At 39.8% G+C, this 26,215-nt stretch overlaps 1 protein-coding gene across 2 annotated transcripts in view; it reads right to left on the reverse strand.

Moving 5' to 3' along the window:
* GPM6A (glycoprotein M6A) overlaps positions 1–26,215 on the reverse strand; it is a 245,951-nt gene that overhangs the window by 116,798 nt on the left and 102,938 nt on the right. The window contains exon 1 of one of the 2 annotated variants that reach the window (XM_067721919.1): positions 10,281–10,860. The exons of the other annotated variant lie outside the window; for it this stretch is intronic. Coding sequence (XP_067578020.1) covers positions 10,281–10,317 — 37 coding nt within the window. The 5' untranslated portion in view covers positions 10,318–10,860. Of the gene's footprint in view, positions 1–10,280; positions 10,861–26,215 lie in introns of those variants that run through there. 2 annotated transcript variants of the gene reach the window in all.

Genomic DNA, 26,215 nt, shown 5'->3' on the forward strand with positions numbered 1-26,215 from the left:
TTTTAATATTTTAAAAACTGTGCAATGCTTGGTGGGACAGAGGCATGGGAATCCAGCTGCCTGAAGAGACCTCAGAATCATTAGGTTATAATGATGTTGCTTTTGCATTATTGCAGAATTTGAAAGAATAAATAAAGTACTAGAGTTGAGGCCAGATATTGTAATGATGACCCTTCTGTGAATGTGACATAAACTTTCCTCCAACTTTACCAGAAACAACGGGTAAAAATACTTTTAATATGGGCTTCCCTGGTGGCGCAGTGGTTGAGAGTCCGCCTGCCCGATTCAGGGGACACGGGTTCGTGCACCGGTCCGGGAGGATCCCACACGCCGCGGAGCGGCTGGGCCCTTGAGCCATGGCCGCTGAGCCTGCACGTCCGGAGCCTGTGCTCCACAACGGGAGAGGCCACAACAGTGAGAGGCCCGCGTACCACACACACACAAAAAAAATACTTTTAATATTCATATTAAAGTGGTATCCACATGATATACAGATGATATTCCAAACATCATTATGAAAGAATCACATATGTCATATATTAGCGGATTCCCTCACTCTTTTGTGGAGTAGAGATCAGTAACAGTAGTAAGTGTCTGTCACCTCTTTGATGACTAAGTTTTTATCTAGGGTTGCAACAAATCACTGTATAAAAAGAACATATAAATAAATAAGTTTATCTTCTCCCAAGATTTTACTTTTTTGACCTCACTATGTAACTGGCATACAAAACGTTACATAACTTTAGATGCTCAATAAGAACTCCCTCTCGATTTCACCAGATAATGTATCATACGTTGATTCCAAGCATAAGTCAGTGATGATATACCAAAAAATTAGTACATCAAACTGCAGGGAGAAAGGCATAAACATGCAAATATTGTATGGAAATCCTCCCCACATACCACTGACTAGAGCTTAAATGCCCTTTTTTTCAGACTCTGCCTTGTTCACGGCCACAATGCTGGGCAACCGGTACAGACTACATACTGATGAGAATATGAGAATGGAAAGCATAAAAGAAGGTAAAAAGAAATTCTGTTCCTTATTGACGTGTTAGTCATTGAATTTATCATCTTGAAAACGAACTAGATAGAGCCTCAGGAAGACCTCATCTTATTAAATTGTCCTCAGTAATTTAAAACTGTTACTTCCTCTTGCACTTTTTTCTTTGTTCAACTCCAATGAACAGTGAGCCTACTGTCGGCAAATTTATAAACCATTATGTTACGTTTTCTTTCTCAGCATCTTATAAAAAGTTCTAAGACATAACTTTCAAAGTTGCAGTAACCATCCGCTAAACTTGACAGTTCAATGAATTTCACTGAATTGTTAAAACTGGAATGTGAATAATATGTGGGTTCTTTCATAATAAAACGAAAGTCTACTCATTTTCACGAAGGTTGCTGTCAAACTACGGAATGTACTGCAGGTCAGAAGAAAAAAGAACTTTTAAAAATTCAAATCTAATGGCATAAAATGGAGTCATGGCAGCATTCTTCCAAGCTAGGTTTAGCTGCTCTGTAAGGTCTGTCTTTATTTAGGAAGGAAACGTGTTTCATCCTTTTAGCCTGTATGGTTGACCCCATCTTTTCCTTCTTCTCTTCACCCTCCTCTTTCTCTTCCTCTCCTCTGAGGTTCCATCATCATCATCACAAGACATGAACGAGACTTCGCAGACTGGGTTCAAGAACAAACGGTAAAATCTACACTACACCCCTAAGACCCCTAAGAAGGGACATAACATTTATATAAAAAGATAATATGAGAGGTCATTTATTAAATGCTAAACCAACATTTAGAAAATGACTGTCACAACAATTCAAGCAAGTGATTAAATCTAGTATTGTTTAATTTGCAGTTCTGGCTCTCTGTCTCAAGGAAAGTTGCCTGGTTATTGTGTAAATGGTCACAATGTGTTATGATGAGAGGGAAGAGACATGGAGAATGAACCTGAACTGACTACACTCCTACTCTGCTGGAGATTCTGTGATATGCACGTTCACCTATTCACTATTCCATCAAATACTCACGATAAACCCATCAATCCTAGAGATAATGGTAGAGAAAACGAATTCTCAAAAAAAATTAAAAATGGGTTTTGAGAAAACTAGGATTGAATCGTGCAGATGAAGTTATATAGAAATCAAGTTATGCTACAGGAAAAGACAGCTGTAGCAAAAGTCACCTGATCTGGAAACCCACAAGTTAATGGGCCACTCAGTATGATGGCCGACTACAAAAATGTCTGCGTCTTCTACACGGTTATGGTTTATGGAGAGAATCCAGTACATGGTTTCTGAATTCCAGATCTTATGGCTTAATTACCACTTTCTATTATGGGCGGTGGAGTGAAGAGATTTAAAATGTTTTAAGTTCAGTTATTGTATGAGTAGCATTCAAAGTCATCTTTCCTGTAAAAGGATGAGATTTTTTAAATTGATGCAAAATTATAATAATATTTCTGAAGTATTAAGTGAATCTGGGTTTAATGATATATGGGCTCTGCTTAAGACCTTCAGAACTTCTCAAAGCCTAAGGTTGGTTTTAATGGACAAACCTTATTCAATGTCATATCTGAGCGTTCCATTGCTCAAACAATGCTCAATCCTATCTTTTTAAAAACTGATTCTAGTAGCAAAATACTGAAAGATGTTTCATCAAAAATATATACAGTTCTTTACTAGCACTGAAAAAGAAATTTCCAGTCTAAAATTCCAAAATTTGTATTTGAATGTTTTTATTATGGGAAAGAATGGTTTTTCGAACTAGACACATTTTATTTTCTTTGAAATGAAGACCATCTCATTTCATTAAGTTAAAACCCTGTTTGTTCTCTGGATATTTGTATAAGGTTTTCTTCTAGTTCCCTGTAGAGTTAACTTTGAACTAAATAGCCATTGACTAGATAGTGTCCTCGAAAATCAAAGAACCTTTGAAATTGATAAGAAAACTATAATTAATACAGTTTTATTATGAATTCATGTTAACATATATATTTGACATTAGACACTTAACATGAAATGCTAAGGACAGTGCCTAGATTATTAAATATTTGCTATTATATTTACTATTTTTCCATGAAAAATAAATCGTGTTAGTACAGGCAGTTAGCTATGTTTCAGATGGTCAGTCACTAAGTTGAAGTGTAAAATTGATATGGTATAGATTATTGCCAATGAAAATGTACATCCGCTGATACAGGAAATGTGGAGAGGTGTCCCCAAAATTGAAAAAACTGTCTAAGTTTTCAGGGAAAGGGATTTGATCATGTACTATTTCTTTATTTGAATAATTTACTAGAACTTTTTCTCATCAAATAACAATAAAGGAATATAAACAATTATGAAGTTTTTCTTCCACATTCTATTTTAGTAAGAAAAAATAGCTAATTCATTCAAAGGACCTTTCTAATGGAGAAAATAAATTGCATTAAAAGAGAGAAAATATTTGCCAAAACAATGAAATTTCTATTACTAGTGGAAAATGGTAATTAGCAAAAATTTTTAATTCTCTCACCTTTACTTGTGAACAAAATAAAAGCACACATGCTCCATAACAGGAGGCAATGTGAACAATATGTTTTACGTTCCTAAAGTCATTCTCAGGGACTGATTCCACCAAATCACTCTTTTGTAGAAGTAGGTGTACTAAAAGATTATTATTTCTCATATGATAGAAATGTAAGTCCAAACACATTAAGTGATTTAAACAATGTGCCAAAAATGTCTTTCTCTCTTTTGGAAACTCTTCTGGTTATACACAGCAGTGATGCTCTGGCAGGTTGATATGTCCTAATACTTTAGGAACACAAATCATTTAAAACCCAACAGGCCTCCTTCTTTTTTTTCTCTGATCTCAGATTTGCTCACATTGTAACTTATTCCCCAGTGAACTCTATAAACGGGCCCCAGAAAACAGAATTTCACCTGTGACCAAAGTTAAATTTCCCACTTGCAAGCTGAGAGAAACAGTCAGCTATCTTTTGTTTTTCTTTCCCTTTATTTTCTCAGAGCAAAAGAGGAAGTTTCTTTCAGATTAAGAATATCTAAGACAATGGTCCCCATTTGAATAGCGAACACATGGGAAAACGTGCATTATTTTTACAATGTCAGCTAATCCACAGCTGTGCCACCTGTTAGCATGGATGCTATCCAAAAGGATTCTGAAAATAAGCCAGGCAGTCTGTCTTCGATGTATGAAAAAGAAAACTGTCAAACATTTTGCATGGGGAGGAGGGGGTTGGGAGGAGTGTGTGTGTAGAGGAAAATGGAGGCCAAAATTGACAAACTAGGAGTCATCTCCAGTATCCTGTGGATCCCACACGCACCACTGCCTTTGAGATTAAAGAGTAATTAATTTCCAAGAACCATTTTGAAGTCATCACTCTACCTTCATTCTGTATCAGTATGTCAGTCCACCATACTGTTCTTCTCAGTTTCCTTAAATGTTTAAGACGAAGTTTCAGTTCAAGGAGTTAATGAAGTAACTATATTAAGCGCTTTCACTTTAAAAGCTGAATACACTCATTCTAATGATACGGTAAAAAAAAAACCTGACATCTATCCTTTATCCTAACAAGATGGTAGAACTTGTGTTATTGAGCATGTGGGTCTCAGAGACAAACAGCACCCACAGTTTTAAAAAACATAATCAGCAACAGATCCAATGGAAACATAAGATGACAATATTCTAAAACATGAAATCTAAACTACACTGACATATATACACTGGTATGTATAAAATGAATAACTAATAAGAACCTGCTGTATAAAAAAATAAATAAAATAAAATTCAGAAATTCCAAAAAAAAAAATCTAAACTACAGAAGTCGTAAAAACCAGGGCAATGCAGAAGTTCTGGGAATATTTACCAAATTTTATGAAAAATACACCTAATTTTCCCTACTGACAGGTGTCTTAGAACATCTGATAACAACATGAAGTTAATTTCTTAAAGTGCAGCAAACACTAGTGAAAGCACGGCTGTCAAATCACGGGACAGAGTTTTCCTATGTGCTTTATAAAATCTCAATCTCTAAGCTTCTTCTAGCTTTGTTGTCCAAATGCTGATGACATCTGACAATGCTTGTTGAGATGAAGTTTGTCCACTTGGAGCTACTGTCTAGACAAGACAAATTCCCTTTTTCATGAGTCCACAAGTAGCTAACATCCAAAAAGCAAAAGGACGCTAATTAATTTCTTCCATTTCCATGACTGTTCGAAGGTTTTTGATGTTGTTGTTATTTTCCTAGTCACAGGCCTATGGATTTCAATGACACACTATTAAAGATTCTAATTCTATTAATAAAGCAGACATTTTGACTCATTCTGGTTCTTTCATTTCTCTTGCAATGGTTCTCAAAATATTTTACTACCAATGCTTACTCGGTAAGTTTTAGGGTGAATTAATTATTCAAATTATAAAAATAAAATATAGGTGAGGGAAAAATTCAGCATCACCTAGGATGTGTTCAAGAGCAGTGTGTCAAGTTGACATTTAAGTATACAATAAGTGTACATTTGGTTCAGTTGCCACTTAGCAGGTTAAACTTGGGTAAAAGTTCTTAACATTAAGTCCCTTCATATCAGCTTCCTAACAGGATCTGGGCATCTGTTTTATTTAGAGGTCTTTTGATTGCCAAGAACTGAGACTCACTCAGATTAGCGGGGGGATGGGCAGCACAGTCACTAGAAAGATACATGGAGGGATAAAGAGACCCTCCCAACACACAAAGAAGCATCTTCTCCCAACCTCAAGAGAGGAGTCCCATTGACCAAGCCCATCTTTTTGGAGTCAAGACTTACAGGTCATAGATTGCTGCCTCACCTACGGATTGGCTGCCCTTGGTGAAGCTGTTCACATCTGGCCAAACAAGCCAGAGTTGGTGATAAAGAACACAGCCGTGAGTTACCAAGAACAGCTGACCAGTGCAGTGTTAGTCTGTGGCTGGAGCTGAGTCACTATGAAGGGGGTGTGGCAGGCAGGCCACGTTGACACCTAGCGCAACGCAGGGTGTAGTTGAAAGTCAGACCATGGCCACCGTCCGACTGTATCGAACCCCGGCTCTGCTACTTGCTACTATGAGACTTTGGTCCAGTTAATTAACCTATCTGATTTTTAGTCTTCTCAATATTAGTACCACCAAAGGTCACTGTGAAGAGTCAATGAGTTAATTTATGTAAAGTCCCTAGGCCATTGTCTGGCACCAAAATCCCAGGGTAATTTACACTGACCAACATCATCTAGAGATGATGAGCTGAAGGCGCCTCTCTTCTCAGTTACTACAGCGGTGTCTCTTCTTCAGGGATGACATCTGTTTAAGGAAGAGTTAGGCTCCCAAGTCATCTGGCAAGGCAGAAACAACCCTAGTCAAAAAAAGCTTTGAAAAGACTTTGTCAGCCCACAAATGTGATATATATGCTTTTGTCCTGTGTGTGTATACTTGTCGAATGTAAAGTATATAATTATGAGCAGACATAAATATAATCATACGGTTTTGTTAATTATGAGATAGACAGACACGACAACTGACCGGGAAAAGACAGATCTGTGCACTGTCCTTTCATTGAGATATTCTTGCTGGTTTTAACACATTAAGGATGCTGACACGACACCTATGTTAGTGGTGCCGCGCTGAGGCTGAGTGAGCACCATTAAGCAGTGGCCACGTGATGGCTTTGAGGTGAGGAAGCTGGGCTGTTCCCACCAAGTGTGACCTTCTATGTCCTGCAGTGACCCAGTCCTTCAGGGTCACCAAGGACTGTTTCTCAGAGGAAGCCAGCGGTGGACTCTGTGCAGCTGGAGAAGTTGACAGCGTAGACGCATATGCTGCTAGTTAATTATGCTAGAAAAACATGGTGAGTAACACCGAAGCTATCTTTTGAGCTGATCAAACATTTCCGGTACACAGCTTGTAATTTTGAGGCTTTTTTCATATATGATGTTCCTATTCAGAAATGAAATCCATCAGGTTTTTGGCTGTTTGGAAGAGTTCAGCCAGTTTATGAAGATTCCCACTTGCTCACTCTTCTGTCCATTGTTATTTTCTTTTCATCTCTATATAATCACTTTTTTAAATCACTTCTTCTAATCATTGATTCATCAGTGACCTTCTCTGTGACCTCTCCTAATTCAGTAATGTGTTCACTGAGGTTATCTACAAAGTAATGGCTACCCACTTGGCTGGCCATATGAGCACACATTCACTAATTCTCTAATGATCAGACACCCCCAAATCATTTACATCTCTTCCCAGAGGACTGGGCCAAATGTTCCAGATATAGTTGCATATCTACAAGTCATAAACGTATACCTTTTAAATCTTTGTAAAAAATCTCTTCATGCACGTAGCCCAACTCTCTATGACAACTGAAGCCCTTGTTGCTGGAGTTGGTGACCATGTATCTCGCTTTTTCATGACAGTGATGCTGGGTTTATTATGGCTGAACCCAAGGGCTAAGTTCAAAACAGCCTCTTTTCTTTTCTTTTTTCCTCCAATACCAGAACACGGTTGCTTTGGTTGAACTCGAGAGAAAATAATTGGCTTTCATTTACAGGGCATGTTTTACAAAAAACATGTTTCCTTAAAACACTGTACTCCCACTCAGCACAATGAGATATACTCACCTTTGGGAAGGGTGGCACACACGGATGGAATAACAGACTAATGACCCCATTTCCGTTTCACACCAAGGCATGGGTTCACCGAGCAGAACGGCCGGTGAAGTTACCCCATTATTATCGTCTCTCCCGAACTGAACACATAGAGTTAAATTAGTGCAAATGTCACAGGACTGCTTTCGGTTGCCTTTCAGAGTAAGTGGGGAAGGGAGAACTCATTTTGAAGAAAAATACATTTCCTATGGAAGATCTTTTTAAGTCCTTAAATATCAACTCTATTGCATTTTTCCAAATATGTTTATGAAACCACTGCCTTCCATTTTACGTGCTAGCTGAACCTGGAAGGTGACATGAGTAAACACTGACATGAATTGAAGTCCTTTAAATTTGTAACAGGGAAGAATCGATTTAAATTGTTACGAAGGGACAGGACAGCATCTTTCAAACGTCAGAGAATTCTGTGCTATCTGAAATATTACTTAAGAAAGTCCTATGCAATTTAAGAAAAACAGGATAAGCGTTGATGCAAAGTGTTGCCTTCCTTTAAGTGGATGGATCATCAGATCTGTCCACCTAAACTCTGTAAAAACCTCTAATGATTTTTATCTGCTTGTCACGTAACTCCTCCAACTTAGATCCCATCACATTGTTTCCTGCCTCCACTCAAGCAGAGAGAGCATTTACATTCAAATATAACTTTCTAACAACAAACATATAGAAAAGGTGTCATAGGCATAGCTGAAAGGAATAGAAGACCAGGAATGAAGAAAATTAAACCTTCTCTTTCTCCATTAAGGAAAAAAAAGCTTAATCACAGATATTTTACTTATATATCTCGATATACTTAGAGATCATTATACAAATTTTAAGTTTTAAAAATTGTTTTCCACTGCTGTTCCTGAACTAAGTATGCACATCTATGAGAAAAAGAACCCGGTGAGACAGGTGGAGGTGATCATCACATCATCGCTACCCCGACCCCAATGAAGGAAAGATTTTCAGTGTTACTGGAGAAAAAAACATCACAACTAATTACATCATTTTTCTTGGCATCATTTTTCTTGCATCTACCAAGGCACGCTCAGACATACTCAACCTGTTACCACAATCCGTGCTTTATCTCAAGGTTTTATTTAGTGTAAGGAATACCATTTTTCTATTTAAAATGATAAACTTCTATTTCCTTAAACAGGTTGACTGGCCGAGAAGCGATCTTCTTATGTGCTATAAAAAGATATTAAAATAAGGTATTTTATTCCTAAAATAAAACAGTCAATAGAGATGCCTTTTAAGGATGAAAATTACCATGAAAATTTGCCATTTTATATCACTGATGAACACTTCAGCTGTCTGTTCACATAGTAAAGGCAGTTGAGGTTTTCTTTTCATTTAAAATAGATCACATTCTATCGAGGTAGATTATTGTGTTTCTGTTACAGAGTATCATTAACAAGTGTGCTAATGTCTAAAATCTGGGCACTGGTTTATCTACTGCCTTCCTCTATTGCTTCTATAAAACCTTTATGTATTTAATGTCGCTTATTATGTATATGTGAGTGTGTGTACGTGTGTGTTGAGGTGAAAGACCCAGCAAAGCCGAATGGTTCAAAATAATGTAAAAACTATGCTATACTTCCAACCTACCTATTTTATCACATAAAATATAATTTTCTAAAATAATGCATTTACGTACATTTGAAATCAAATTTGATAGCTGAATCTTTTCCGTACTACTCTTAAATGTAACCTTTAAGTAGCATTACCTGTGTTAATGCTTCTTTCCATCCTAAGAACACAAGAGTGTTTTCTATACCATTACATAAGCCTTGAACAGACATGAGAGAAAATGCAGCTGATTCTGGGGTGAAAGCTACCATTCCCTTCAAAGCTACCACTTGACACACACACAAATTCTACAGTATTAGGATCATTTAAAATTGCCAATATCTGGCCATTTTCAACCTATAAAAATGACAATTTCACTTTAACTTATACAGCCAGATATACCTCACTCGCTTAGAAAATGCATCAGAGAATATCCTTGACATTTATTATGCAGAAGTTGATGACAATCAACTCTATAGAAAGGGAAACCTTCATGTCACCGTACATACACTCTGAAAATTTATGAACCTTTGCTCCATCTCTATTAAAACTCAACTGCATCCACTCAAAGAAAAAAGGATTTTTAAAAAAGGCGCACCAAGGAAAATATAATAAATACACTCTCGGTCTTTGTTCTATCAGATGTCCATTCAGAGGTATTGATAATGGTTACATCACCAGATTTTTAACTACAACCAGCTCCCAATATTGCATTTATGGCTCACACCAGGAATCCCTTGACCCAGCTCGACAAGCGTGAAAACATGAAATAAATGACGATGAACAAAGGTCCAAGGGACAGCTCGCAACAATACCGCAATGCTCTCATCACTAACACTCAACTCCGTGTCTGGATACTTATATCTGAAAGATTTGCAAATAGTGGCAACATTCACGCCAGATATGAACGCAAGTGGGGAACAGACTAAAGGCGAAACAAAAAACGCCTTCCAAGACAGAAACATTCATTAGCCTTTCTGGCAAGTGTCTAAAGCAAACAAGGAAACTGCAAAATAATGACTTAGTTACAAATAACCCCTTTCTAGCACAGTACCTTTTTGTGTCTGTCCCTCTTCCATATTCTCTTCCATGGCTACCTTTCTTCAGTAGAATCTGGTACAAGGAATTAATCAAAAGCTCAATTAGATGGAGGAGAAGCGAGCGATTTTTTTTTTTTTTGTCCCTGGGAAGCTCCCCCAGCAGTGGCTTGGGTAAGTCCTCGGAGCTTAGCTCAGGCTCCCTCGCGTTTCTTGTTTGCTTGGAGACAGGCTGTCAAGTGCAATTTCATTCAAATTACTCTTCCGTGAAGATTATTAATTTTTCTTCTCAATGCTGTCCATTGTGCACCACTGTAAGCAGGTATTCAAGCAAAGAGCCTGAGAATTTTGGGGGGAAATTTGGTCTGAATCCCAGTGGCAGAGGCTCTAGGACGTGAAAGGCTTGCTTTGCATTTCAAATGGGGAAAAGAAATTGAGGTTTGTATTGAAATCTGGGCTTTAAATTGGAAACAGGCTGAGCTGGGAACAGATGGAGGGGTGTTCTCCTAACAGGAAGCAGACCACCAACCCGTAATTCCCCCTCCCTGCCACCAGAGTGGGAAAGCCCAGACTCCCGGCGGTTCTTTATGCTGCGGTCTTACTGCTCACCCAGTCAGATACCTTTCAAAACTGCGTTCCCCTGTTCTCTCCTCCCCACGTATCTGGCTAATTTGATTTAAAAGTGCCAAGAAAGGATGCAATTATACCATCTCAGGGTCTATCTGTAAAAGATGATCATTGAGAGAGGACCTGTAAGCTCACACCTCTCAGGTTTAAAAAGATAGAGAAGGATGGTTTTCAAAAGGATGAGTATAAACCTTTAAGCCTGAAAGATATGTTTTAAGTCATTAGTTCACTTCAGCGCCACGAAACTCTTGAAAGAAAGGGAGAGAAACACTGCAATTTCTGTAAAAAGAATCTCTGGATGTCTTTGTGATATACTGTTGTGATTTTCGGCCATGAAAACTGATTTTAAATGGGAATGTCTTGAAAGAGAATTGTTTCAAGGGTCATTCTTGGGGAAGGAGAAAGAACAAATGCTAGATGAGGAACGACAGGATAAGCGATTTATAATGGGATTCTGCAGTCTGATTTGGAATGCAAATCACAACGTTGCAGTATGGCAACAAATTAGCATTTGCACTTCAGCCTACTGAGTGACAGGGCGCGATCCAAGGGTCTCCATGCTTCACAAAAGGTACGGGAAGAAAAATAAACAGTATCCCTTCCCAGGGGGCATAAACCTTGCCTAGAGTATAAAGAAAGGAAGAATCCCTGTCTCCGTCTCCATCTCTAAAGAAGCAAGCACACAGAGAAACACACATGTGTGCACACACACAAAACTGTACTTCCTTACCTTTAATAAAAAAGACTTCGTCTCCTCATCACCCACAGTATACGTTTCTTGCATCAGAGCATATACTTCACATACGTTTTTTAAAGTGGGTCAGCAGCAAATTCCATATCACCCTCAAAACCATCACAAAAGCAACTATTGGGGAGAAAGGCAATTCTTGTACAACAGTCCTCTGTATTTCCCAAGATTTCTCCTAAAAGAATGCCTAGCCTTCTCACGTCTACGATTATTTGCTATTTATTTTCTCTCCTCAAAAGAATTTAACCCAAAGGTAAATATAATAATCAAATAAATCAAACGCCTATCTCCTCTGAATATATTTCAATCTGTATTCAAGGGTTCATGAGAGAGCTGCTTGCTCCGGGCATGGATTGAAATAAGGAAACCAAGGGGGAAATCAGAGAGTCAAATCATAGCAGCATCTCGGCTGCCACTTCTCCCCAGGCTGACATCACCTGGGATCCAGTCAACACAGAATGCAGCATTACTTCTCAGTGATATTCTCTATTCATTTAATACCACAGGAATCATCAGTGAAACAAGTCATTAATAGTTCATAGCAGTGGCAAGAATAAGGCCATTTTAAGCCTTTAGAGCACTTTACAATCTACAAGACACAGGCACATGCATTAACCCCTTTGCAAAACAAAGAGGGAAAGTGTGATTTTTTCCCCCCATTTTATGTTGGAAAAAACTGAGACTCAGGGAGACCCTGGACTGGGCCAGTAAACAACCAAGTAAGTCTAATGTTCCACGTCAGCAGTTCCTCAACTGATGCTCTGAACCTGAGGCTGCTTTTCCCGCCTGCATTATCCCATTAGGAGTGTCCCCAGCACCCGCACAAATCAGACTCAGTCCACAGCCTCCTGCTTCACCATGTGCACCACGGGAACGAGTGAAAGGAAGATGAAAAGGAAATGGTAAAACATATTCATTGGGCAAAAGATGAGTGGAAAAGTCACTACAACTGCTTTTCTTTCTGGAAACTTTCCAGCAGAGCAACAACTTCCTATAATGATTTTTTTTTTTTTTTTGTCTAAATAGACGTTTTCACGTACACATTTTTAAAAGAAGAAATAGCAACTTATACCGATTTTTCAAACATGCAAAGAACCACCTAAAATCCAGGCTGAAGAGACTCTTAACGAGGAGAAACAAGCATGCACACAGCTTCCTTACGGCAATCACCTCTCAGTAAGTGGAGATTATTTTTTTTCTTGTGGTAAAATAGAACATAAAATGTACCGTCTGAACCATGTTTAAGTGGACAGTTCTGTGGCATTAAGTACATGCACACCATTGTACGACCATGATCAACTTCCACCTCCAGAACTTCTTCACCTCCCCAAAGAGCAACTCTGACCCATTAAACGCCAGTTCCTTCCGTCCTTCTCTCCCACTGGAGGGCAGCTGAGTTCCTGGGGCTGATTGTTGTGTTTAGAATGGTTTTTTAAAGTCTTGATCTCATTTAAATTAAAAATATTTTGAACTACCAAGTAATTCAAAACTAGTTCAAAAAGAAAAATGGTTGCTATTACTGCAGATTAACTTTATGAATTCGTAAATATGCTTACATGAACCCTAAGAACTGGCAATGCTCTATTTTCTAGATTGTTTTCAAGACCTTCAAGTTGAGGTGACGAGATGCCTCATCTAACGTTCTTTCCATCGCATCACGTTACGTTTGCCACACTCTGTTTTCAGTCATTGATTTAAAATGTATGACGGTCCACCAGTAGGAGTTTAAAAATATACTAAATGTTAAGTATGATTTTTCCCTTTCAAATACCACCTAAGAAATATTTGTGAAATATATGACAATTTTCTTGTGTAAACCAGAAGACACATTGCTCACTAAACTTAAACCCGCTGTGAGAAGATGTCTGCAAATAATACATAAGAGGTTAATATTCAAAATATATAAAAACTCATACAACTGAAAACAACAACAAAAACCCAGTTTAAAAAAAAGGGCAGAGGAGCTGAATACACATTTCTCCAAAGAGGACACACAGATGGCCAACAGGCACATGACAAGATGCTCAACATCACTAACCATCAGGCAAATGCAAACCCAAACCACAATGAGCTGTCACCTCACACCTGTCAGACTGGCTATTATCAAAAAGGCAAGAGGGCTTCCCTGGTGGCGCAGTGGTTGAGAGTCCGCCTGCCGATGCAGGGGACGCGGGTTCGTGCCCCGGTCCGGGAAGATCCCACGTGCCATGGAGCGGCTGCGCCCACGAGCCATGGCCGCTGAGCCTGCGCATCCGGAGCATCTCAACACTGTGACAAGTGATACCCACTAAGGACAAAATACCCAGGCTGCTACATGAGCCCACAGCAAGGATGCCTACCCACTCTTTAGTTTTGATGGTTGGGAAAGTTTTCCTGTTTTCTGAGAGGGTGAGGTTGATCTGACCTGATACCCAAAGTAAGTGATATTCTCTAGGAAGAAGGGAGCGGATAGAATAGGGGAGAAGGGAAAGGTTTTCAAGACGGTCGACACTGAATACTTAAAAGCTCATATTCTTCGGACAACGTGTAAGAGACCAACACCTGGCCACGTGGAGGGGACCCTCTTTTACTGTTTATGAGGCAAGGTGTCCAGGAGCCCTGGGCTGGAAAATCCAGTTCTGAGTCAGGGCCCTTAGTTTCCTTAGAGTAACTGGAGAGGCAGGGAGACACTCCAGAGACATGTCCTGTGCCTTAAGGTTGGAGTCTTAACAAGGAAAAGATGAGAAACCTGTTATATTTTCATCAAGAAATCATCTCCAGGAATTTCAGGCTCTTTCACACAAAGACTCATCTTCTGCAATCTAGCAGTACTGTGTTTTCAGAGTCAGCCAAGCCACCTGTCATGTCAGTTTCGTGGCCCGTATACAACCAGTCGATGGTTTGCCCGTGTTCTTAGGATAACGTTCAACCTCCTGAGATTGGCTGGAAAGATGGGGCACACATGGCAGGAACCTGCCCTCCTATCCTTCACTCACTCACCCCTTCTCATTTCTCAAAATTGTCCACTTTTAAATGTGGTTCCTTCTGCCTGAAACACTTTTCCCTCCACCCTTATTAGATAGCTGGATCTACTCATTTATCAGACCTCAGCATAAACGAATGTCCCCTGGCAAATCTTCCCTGACCCACAGAATAAGCATCCTTTAGTACTGATGACACATGTCATTACAGTTATTCTCTGGTGTTTGCATTTTCCATTATTGTCCCCACTGACCTGCAGCCGCCAAGCCCCGGGAGGTCAGGTGCCCTCTGTCTCCACCTCCCACAAGACAAGCACATAGTAAGCTTTCCATAGATAATTACTGAATGCATGCATGCGTGAATGAAATAATAGTGACGAATAACGAAAAAATCCAGTGGCTTAAAATATACTTTATCATATGTTTAGCAACTTCCACAAAGTACTTTGGAGTGTGAACATCATTTACAATAGTTCCAGGAGACACATGTCATATTCATATATAACAAATGCCATGACTGAGGAGTTGATGACAGAATGATACAGAGATATTTCGAAAAGCAAATTGTAAAACAAAAAGGCAGGTGGAAAATCATTCACTGTGTGCCATGCCTCCTAAGGGAGGGCTTTATTGCCATAAACACTGATTATGGTAAGGACAGACAGAAATATTCAAGAGAACACCCTTTAGACCAAATTTGCCCTTTCAAAATAGGAAGAATCAATTATAAGGATTTATTGTAAATCAAAGCTGAGGCTTTCAAACCTTAAGCAACTTTCTCCGGGTGACATAACTGGTAAATGAAGGAACTGGGATCTGAATTTTGGTCTTCCTAATTCTAAACTCACCCCCCATAAGAAGGTAAGTCATTCAGTCCTTAATTAACACAGTCATAAGGCACGTTATGCTAGCATTTCTTCATTTTTGAGTAAAGTCTTGGTGTTACGTTAATGACAACAGACATAAGTTATACCTTAGCTGACAGATGATTTGTTTTGCTCCATTCATTTGAATCAAAGGTCAACACTTTGGAAATCTCAAGTAAGCCCAGCCTTACACATCACATTGGATATTGCAAATGACAAGCCGGTAAAAATAAAGAAAGAACAGAACGAGAGTGACAGAGACAGAGAGAGAGAGAACAAGAAAGAGAGGGAGGTAGACATAATGCTTGTAAAGCTTGTCCGAAGTTCTGAGTTTTGAGATACTGATTTTAAATCGGGCTTTGAATGTTCCTGCAGACACAGATGACAGGAAAAATCCTTTGAAAGAGCTGATTACACGAGATGGTGCAAAAAGCAATGATGAGGAAAAATCAGATTCAAGCCTTCTCAGCTTTATAATGAGCATTCTGGTCTTTTTGGTTATACATTACATTGCAAGTCCTTTCACAGCAGAAAAATATATACTGGAGTCTACTCTTACATTTCCAGAGATCATCTCGGGTAACCTAAACGTTCTCTTATCCTGAAAGGAAACTAGTCACAGACTGACAACTTGTCTGCAAAATGCCTTCTACCAACACATATGAACTCATGGCTCATGCAGGGCACCACGGGCTTCTCCCAATGGGCAGATCAAAACGAAAGTCACTTCCTTTCCTACCTCTATGAGGGGTGTGTGACTTTATGCACCGTTCCTTCCTGGGGAGTTGGATATCTGAAGATATTTGGGTGGGTTACTAATCTTCAGCAAGAGGCCTTTGATTGTGATCTACTCTCCATGAATTAAGGAGAAGACAGATATGCCCAAGTCCTTCATGTACCAGAAACAGCCAGAAAACATTCTCCCAAGAAAGTTTTATCGGCAATGACGCAGGGTCCATTTGGATGAGACCGTGGCTCCAGGAAGGTGGACACACTCAAGCCTTCAAACAACACAAGAAATTTCCGTCCTAACAGTCCCTCTGCTCCCTGTACACAGTGTTAGGTTCCATGAACCCTGGAGAATATCCCTTGGTTTCAGTCACACAAGCCATCCATTTGCAACTGTTCTTTAGGTCTCCTGCGGGATGCTCAGGTCACCCACAGCACCCCACTGCAGTTGTCCGAGATAAATGCAAAGCTGTTTTTAGGCTCTGATATTGCAAATATTAAGGGAAACCTGATTTATTTGCTCCCTCCATCGCACTGCCTGAATTTCAATATCATTTGTCTACAACACGTATTTGCCAAGTATCACACATCTTTTTCATTTTTAACATCTCAATACAGATGCTATTTCAATATGTATTTCCTCTGCCTGTCACTGAGAGCAGAAACCATAAGTTGCACTTGTCTTCTTTCTAACCTTTCATGCAGTGAGACTGAGGATAGAGCTACTTTGAAGTGACAGGCTTCCCAGGCCCAGGTTTAACTCTTCTTTTTTTTTTTTTTTTTTTTGCGGTACGCGGGCCTCTCACTGCTGTGGCCTCTCCCGTTGCGGAGCACAGGCTCCGGACGCGCAGGCTCAGCGGCCATGGCTCACGGGCCCAGCCGCTCCGCGGCATGTGGGATCTTCCCGGACCGGGGCACGAACCCGTGTCCCCTGCATCGGCAGGCGGACTCTCAACCACTGCGCCCCCGGGGAAGCCCTTCATCAACTATATATTGAGTGCTTATCTTCCTCCAGATACAAATCTAACTTCTAGGGCAAGTTCAGTGGAAACATATAGTAGGTCCCTGTTCTCTTGGCATTTACACTCTAGAAGAAGAAAGTAAGAGGCTAAATAAACAAGCACATAAAGAAAGGCAGTACCAGGTTCTGATATGTGCAATGATGAAAATAAATCAGGGAAACACACTAAAGAGTGCTCAAAAGGGTCCTGTAGCTTGTGCTGCCAATATATGAGGTTCTTAAACATTATCCACAGCCATAATAATAAGTGCATATCCAAAAATCTCTAGTAGAATTTTATTATTTATTAGCTAGGAAGGAAAACAATGAAAGAGAGGCTTGAGCAATCAGCAGTGCTCATAAATGTTATGTTTTCTGTCCCAATTGGATCTTTTGTCATTGTTTGGATGTGGTGCAACATTTTTTTTTAAGTGGAACATTTTCAAGTCAGGTTGAAATCAAGGCTGTCGTTTAAAAGAAAAAGTGGCTTGTATTCAATCTCAAACACCATTTGTCATCCATCTGTATCCTGAGGCTTAGAACACCCTAAAACATTACCTAATGCTTGAATCCATTCTGTGTGTGCGCGTGTGTCCTGCATCAGGATCAGGGTTGAGACGCAAGTCTGTGACACCCGGGCTATCATAATTTTCACTATAAAGCTCTGCTCTTTAAATAGAACAACCAGGTGGCCATTCAGCATTTCTGAGTTGTTAATAGAGTAGTTTTCAACATGATGTTGACTTTTGATTACATTCACCGAAAGGAGGTAGATGTTGACATATATAAAACAGAAACAGTGCACAAAACTTGGTCCTAGAAGCAAGTGGTAAGAAGCAGCTTCTCTGGACGGTCGAGAGAGAAGGGAATGCAAAAATGTCCGATCTGTGCAGTGAAATCTAAAACACCTTTTGTTAGTCAACGAGTTTCTCGGGTCTCAAAAAATAGAGCTTACTGAGATTCTCATTAATGAACTCATAACCCCCAGATCCAAATATGTCAAATCAGGCAATACAATCAAATGAGGAGCTTTGGTGAAAAAACGAGTTCTATGGGTGATTTACTTGGTCAACAGGCATCCTGTCAGGTAGTACTCTGCTGTGTGCTAACTGTACCACTATCCACTATATGATTTTAGGCTAGGATGGTCTCTCTCCATTTCCTCAAATACGAAATGAATGTACTAATACTTGCCCTGCTGTCTTCGCAAGGCGACTGCACCAGGTGCCAGATACCGTGCTAAGTGTTTTATATACATCATCTCATTCTCCCCCTCCAACATCTTCACGAGACAGGCATCATTAATTAAAGCCATTTAGCAGGTGAGGGAAAGAAGGCTCCAGATGAAAGCAGATGAAACACTTCTTCCAGAAATATAAAATGCTGTACAAAATAGTGTGATTATAACCATTGTTAAAAATACATGTAATTATAACCATGGCTATAATTAAATGGGAAGAAGGAAATCATGCTGAATGAAAAATATTAGCGCTAGAGTATCCTGGAAATTGCAAGTTGACAGCAGCACAGCCGTCCACCTGATACAATTCAGAAAAACAGTGCAAAACATTTAGGGCTTATTATATGCCAGTCCCAGTTCTTGGCACTTTTGTCCATACTTTTACTCAAGAATCTTGAAAATAACTCCCTGAGGCACACACTATTTTTACCCCCATTATACAGATGTGGAAACAGAGGAAGAGAAAGAACTCCGGGGAACAGCTTGTGAATGGCAGAGCTGGGATGAGAGACCAGACAGTCTGGTTCCTAAGCCTGTGCTCCTACTTGTAAGACTAAACCACTCCTGTGAAGTGGGCTCTGAGGGATGCAAACCAACAAGCTATTTATCCACAGCTTACGGAACACATGGCAGGATTATCTTTCCTCTCGTAGAAGCCTTTTGGCCATTCTCTGGGCTCAGTGAGGTCAGCACCGTGCCCTGGAAGGGGCTCAGCTTAGCAATCGGTCTCCAAGGGCAGCTCTGCCAACTCTATACATCCTCTGTGACCTCTTTACGGGTCTGTTTCTCATTTGTAAGCGAAGAAAAAGAAAGCCTGTTCATTAGGGATTTTGCAGGACCAAGTGCATTCGGCACAAATCTTGGCACAGGGCACGGCTGGCTGGCACTCAGTGCGTATGAGACCCCTCCCTCTGACCTCTCAAATGTGACATCACTTCAGATAATTTACTTTCCCATAAACTGCTCAGAAAAGATGAGAGAAAGCCTTCAGGTCATGAAGTGTTAGGCTTGAAATGAACTATTACTGTCTTGAGTCATAAGGTAATCCACTTTGTAAAAACAATGTTATCCTGAGTATCTATAAATAGGAATTGTTTTTTCTTCCCAAAACAGTGCGTATTGATTTTCTCAGGGGTCAGTAGATTCCCTCTGATACACTGGGGGACTGGTCCAGCTTAGCAAACCCTGGGTCAATTCTATACCTGCCCAAGCCATAGGTCTGCCTAAACAAACTGACCACAAAGCAGAATTGTCCTGTAACCGTTATCCGGTTGGGTAGAAAGCATGATACCTACAGCCTGCTCGTAAGCCACTATGATAGAACTGAGACCATGTGACTTTTCATACTATAAACTGTCCAAGGCTTAGTAAAAGGTGTAATGTTGACATAACCGCATTTTAAAACTTTAAGAGTTCCTGAAGTAGAAAAAATTAGGCAGGTGACAACCTCACTATGTGGTCTCAAGACAACAGTTATTCTTTGCAAAGTGGTTCTACTGTTTACAGACCAAATAGAATCCCTAACAATGGTCGTGACAATAATAATAAGAGCTAATGCTAGATGAGCCTTTTTGACGTGCCAGGCACTGTTCTAAGAACATGACACGTATTTCCCCATTTAATCTTCTCAGCAACTCTATGGGGTAGGTACTGTTATTATTCCCATTTTGCAGAGAGCAAAACTGAAGCACAGACTGGCAGAGTTGAGACTCAAAGCAGACAGTCTGCCTGCAGAGGCCACAGACTTCCATCTATTTTAAGAAAATAAGGGAGCACATAAAACAGAGGGCTCTTATTCTGCTTGTGAGGGACGCATGCCACCGCTCTGTGTTCATTTATTTTCCTTATTTTATCTGTTCAGCTTCATATGCAGACTCCATCATTCTGATTTATTTCTCCACTGATTCACTGACTTATATTTTCTGACTTATTTTTGTCTGTAGTCCCATACAGGTCCTTGGCTAACTGGGCTAAGAAAAAAATAAGTGGACTGAACAACTTTATATTTAATTTGGCGATTTTTACTCAATCCCTGAACTTAAATAAATCCAAATGCTGATCACACTTGATTCACTTATCTCATTTATTTATTTTTAAAAAACTTATACAAAAATTCCTTTTAATTGGAAATAACATAGAATCTATTTCTTCTTGCGCTTTTATTGTCAACTAGTAATTAAAGCTAGAGTTTTATCAAAACAGTAGTTGAGAGAAATGCCCTTTATTTAATTACTGTGAATCCCTGTAGAGCTACAATCTGGATAAATTAAACCCATTAGATGGAAACAAAATGATATTTGAACCTAACAGATTACATACTTAAATCTGAAGACAACAAGAAAGGACAAGAAAAAATTATTAGTCACCCGAAGGTGCTTTTGAGAGGCTGCTCTATTTATTATAATAACATTACCTCCTTTGGCACACTTTTTTAAACAAAAGCTTAAAGCACTTGGCTTACATTCCCAGAGTCTCAATTACTTTATGACTTGACTGTAGAGAGTAATTTATTTTGAACAGACCAGTGCCCCAGGGAATCAAATACGAATTCCTCAACATGAAATGGGAAATATTCCACTGATGGGCTCTATGTCAGGAACATAACATCTTCTTTCTCTGTTTTGCAAAGCAAATCCACGCTTTAATTAGATTAATTGACAGGCTTCTCCAACCCCTCTCCACCTCCTTGAAGGGCCCCTGCAATTTGATTTCCATTCACTTCATCCCCTACTATTGCTCTCAAAAGTCAGGAATGGAACTTGTGATTCTGACTTTAAGGGCCAGTTTACCATTTTCATTCTAGATGACTTCTCAACGCTGTAAGTGCCTCACTGATGCTGCGTTGTCTAGATCAGCACCCTGTTCATCTTTCCTCTGACTGCCAATTCCCTGTCTCCTTGTCTTGTTTGTTTCTTAAAATGCTGGCTCTCTAATCGCTTAGAGAATCCAGCAATTCATTTAATAACCAGCAAACAAACAAAAAAACTATTATTCTTAGGCCGACTGACTCTAAAAATATTTTCAATCTTGACCTCTCCCAAGTAGTTGAGATATGAGCCTTCACCTCAACTAAATATGTTAATAAATTACAATTAATAAGTTAATAAATTACTAGGTAAGATAGTTTTCCCTTTTATAAATTAATAGACAGTAAAAGGGGAAGCTAAATATTTTTTTCTTTATAAATACAAGGAGTATAAAACAAAATAGTGTAGTATATAAAGTAATGGACATCTAAGAAATATCCTGGCTGTTCCAAGGATTTTGTTTCAGGACAATATATTACTATGTTATATTATAACTAGTTAATACTAATATTAATATATTATTTCAATTCAAAATTACTAGCGTAGTTCTTATTATGCATCAGAAATTGTGCAAGGTACCAACAACACGGAAATTAATTAAGCCTATCTGCCCACCAAGAACTTAACATCTGCTTAGGGTCTGGCAGAAGGAACCAACAGTAGCTGAAGCAAAAGGAAGGATTAACTTGTGTATTATTTTATTTTTTTAGAAAATTTTAACATAGATGACAGAAATTAGATGATTTTATACCTTGATCTCTATTTTCCCATTTCCAAAAACCATACAAACTTTTTGAATTTATTAAAGTATAAATAGTACATTTATCTGGTATATTATTCAAGGCTCTTTGGGTGCAAGAGATAGAAAGCAAACTCCTACAACCTTAAACCAAAGGACAGTTTCACGTGTACATCCACAAAGTGGACCTGTCATGACAGAGGAGTGTCTGGTCACAAGAACACCTGCCTACACCCAAAAAGATGAGAAAGGGTTTCCAGCCTCTACTACTTCTGTCATGTGACACCACCATCTCTGTTCCAGGCTTTCCCTGCCAAGCAGGGAATATGGTTAACACCACCTAGCCTCAATGTTCAATGTTCACCTCAGAGCAACAACAGAAGCGTCATTCCTCATTCCATCTGGCGGAAAATTTACTGGGAGAACCATTTCCACCAAAACATGAAAAGGTTCTGTTCCCAGGAGATAAGAGGAGCTGGGCAGGCGATGGGAAATGTCTTCTCTGGATAGGCTTTTGAAAAAAAGGCAAAAACATCATCAGCGAGAAATTCTGGTTAAAACTATTAAAAGACACCTAGCGAGGAAAGTAAAGAAAGGAGACAAAATGTTCAAGCATGTGAGCCAGTGAAAAGGGCAGAGAGTCGAGAGTTGGTAGGAAAAATGATCGAAAGTGAAACAAAACAGCATGTCAGGCAGGTTTAGAGAGGACCCTTCCTCCCAGCCCCCTACTCCCAACCACAGCAGAATCACTCCATAACATAGGAAAACTGGTAGACCCTCGGAGAAAGGCATTAAAATTGATAATGAGTTAAATTCCTTCAATCCGTAGTAACAAAATAGCTGGGTCAAGGCATTCTCCTGGGAACTGCAAATATTAAGGAAAGAAAAAAGTTGACTAGGAAACAGATTCCAACCTCAAAAACCTGATCTGGGGGAAGCTAACATACATGGTACATTACCTCATATGGTTATTAAGCACCGCTAGACTGGTATCAACAAGAAACCACTGGAGACGGAAGAGAGGGTGGAGTAGATCAGCTCACCTGGGATAAGATCAAGGAAGAGGCAGCACCTACAGTGGACTTAGCAATCTCTACCAAGGCACGAGGTTGCGCGGAGATTCTCAGTGTGATAGAGGAAACGAAACGGTAAATCTAGCACTGAAGTTAAAAGGCCAGAGTATACACAAGCCTAGCGTAACCCTCCAACCCGGAAGTCAAAACCAAAACTGGACGCGTGCCTGATCAGCGTCCTTCTTTCTTCTACTCACAGCCAAGGGCTTATCTTTGCTCTCCTGGCGTGTGGGCTCCTTTGGGCTTTCTGAAGACGTGCAGTGTCGAAGAGAAATGCAGAGACTCAATATAATGCTGGTCTGTTTCACCTGGCTTACTGTGAAGTCTCTTTACCACATCCCTAATCCAGCTTATAAAGCAGTCTTCAGTCCCTCAGGTTTATGTCTTCCTAGCCAACTGGTATCTTGAGGGGCATCAGGCAAGGTATGAACATGCAAACGGATAAATACCTTTAGTCAGGTCTAATTCCGCTTCGCATTGTGCCCAGTAGAGAAATTAAGGTATATTATTTTCCCATTTGACAGATAAGGAAAGTAAGGGGCGGAGAATTGAAGGAGCAAGCTCTGAAGGTAGATTGAGTCACAGCAGAAACCAGGAATCAGCCTGACGCTCTGAACTTGTCTCCCTAACCGCCAGCCTCAGATGACTTGGCGTGGCGCCTCAAATCACCAATACCCAGTACATAAAACCAACAAACAGTTGCCAGGCCTGAGTGAGTGGAGAACAGAGAGAAAAATCTGTCTTATTAAGCCCTTACTTGGGCCAGTAAGATTTAGGTCACCGTTTCTTGAATGATAAGTGGAGAAACTGGGCTAGAAGCCTCCCAGGTCCTTCAGGGAAATGCTGCAGCGCCAAGTCTCCGAGGCAGCGTGCTTGAAGAAAGCCAGCGTCCTGGGCTCCCTGTAGCCAGGGTGTGAGGTAAATGAGGGACTGACACCACAGCAACTTCAAAGGCCAGCGGACACTTGGAGCCACCCGGGTGGCTTCTGACGACCCAACCGAGAGAGATGCGTTAAGATTTACTCAAATATTTGTCAGGCCTTTCATCTGAAAGTGATGGTTTGGTGTTCCCAAGGCCTATATAGAATGTTCCCCTCACACCTCCCTCTGGCTCCCAGCCCGGCCTGGGGGAGGGGCAAGTACACACATCAGCAAAAGGACAAAAGGCTCCCCCCGCCACAGAATTGTTCAGCTACTTTTTTTAGTTTATTCTGTTCTTGGCCTGTTTGTTTGCTCGTGTGGTTACGAAATCTTTAAAAAGTGAGAAATGGGGCCGAATTCTCAGTCCTTCCTACTCAAGGAAGCAGTCAGCTGGCGTGTTCACAGTGGAGGGTTGCATCTCTGACGTTCATAGACTGTTTTCCCTTCCTGACTTCCTTTTTTACTGAATGTGTGTTGTACACTCACGATGCTGGAGTATGTACACAGGGGCCCCATCACACTTCTAATCCTGAATGGAATGGATTACACTATCACATTCTCTCATCCGTGCACTTTTTCCTTAACAGGAGTTAAAAAAAAAAAAGAAGAAGAAAAACCAACCCTGTTTATAAGTTGACACTGACGAGAGCTGAGAGTGTCTGAATCATGAAGACAATAATTATAATAAATATCAGAATTATGACGACCATCACTACATAATAAGAAAAGGCACAGCCCTTCTTCATTTTATTGAAGCTCTCACGACTCCTCTGCTTCATGTATCACCCTCACCCACGCAAAGAGCGAGAAGAATAAAGAAGCATGAAGGTCATTTGGTTGATTACTTGTCAATTTAATTCTTTTGGTACCTGAATCCCCCAGACTGGATCAGAAGCCCCATGACTGCGCCACACAGCACCTGCTCTCTCCTCTGTTCTAGCACTTTCTATACCATGCTGTTCTTCCTTTCCTTTATTTGTCTCTCCTGGTCGGCCTGCCCTCACCATGGGATCCCACCATGTGTTCATGTGTTGGCACTGAGAAGAGGGTACTGTAAACTAGATCTTCTTTTCCTGGGTGCTTGTTGCAAACTGCCAATTCCTGGGAGCTTAGGAAAACCCACTAGGACTACATCTCCCAGGTCCTTTTATCCTGGAAAACCACTGCTATCATGTTTCTCCTTAGGAACATGTGAATACATCAATAACATGAAAATATGGTTGACTAGAACACATTTAAGTGATGAGGAAACATAAATTTATCACATGATGGAAAAAGAGAAAGAAACTGAGGAAGAGAGAGTTGAAATAACTTGCCAAGCCCACACAGCTGGTTAGGAGGAGAATCTAAATTCAGTCCCAGCAAATCTCTCTGTAGTAATGAATCTTCACTGTTAAGCGGCTGCTGAGTCATGAAGGAAAATGGAGGCCCAGGTTAGGAATTTGGACCAATAACATGAGTCGTGACAGGATTCTGTTCACTTTTCAATTTTTTTTCCCATGTAAACTGTACTTAAACAACTAACAATAATGTGAGATGTTCATTTTAAAAGCTTGACATTGGAGCTGGATCCTGCTTTTTCGTTTGCCATGTGTATATGTAATGTACACTCCTGAAAAATCTACACTCCCTTACTCCTAGGTTTTTAAGAAATCTTATTGGAGAAAACATTGAAAGTTGGTCGATGGGTGTTTTTATTTAAAGGATAAAGATGCTTGTCTAAAACCAACTTAAAATGATCTGGAATCTATAAAAAGCAAAGCACTGCAGATAAACCTACTTGAAAATCTTATTTCCATGACAACAGAAACAGCATTAAAGGGCCAGCACACCTCTGCACTGCTTCCTTGCCGACGCATTCAATCATCTGACATATTTTCGAGAAGAGTAAGAATCTTTCACATACATGCTAAAATATGTGTATGAACATATAAAAAAATGCTATCCCTTTTTAAAAACAGAGATAAAAAGCTGACGTTCTTAATAGTTATATACAAGATCAGCAGGTTCTCTGATTCTAGAAAATGTGGAAATAAAAGGCAAGATATAAACTAACATTGCATACAAAATGAGTTTTGTAGTTTCCATATTTGTCATTCCATTTATCATTTTAACAAAATCCAGTTAATCTATTTTGTTTTAAGATAACATAGAGAGTGCTTGCTCATGAATACACAAGTAGCTAAAATAAATTTTTATTCAGAAGAAAATACTATATTATAATATAAGACATACATGGTCA

The sequence above is a fragment of the Pseudorca crassidens genome, chromosome 21 (genome assembly GCF_039906515.1).
Source record: "Pseudorca crassidens isolate mPseCra1 chromosome 21, mPseCra1.hap1, whole genome shotgun sequence".
NCBI classification, from domain to species: Eukaryota; Metazoa; Chordata; class Mammalia; order Artiodactyla; family Delphinidae; genus Pseudorca; species Pseudorca crassidens.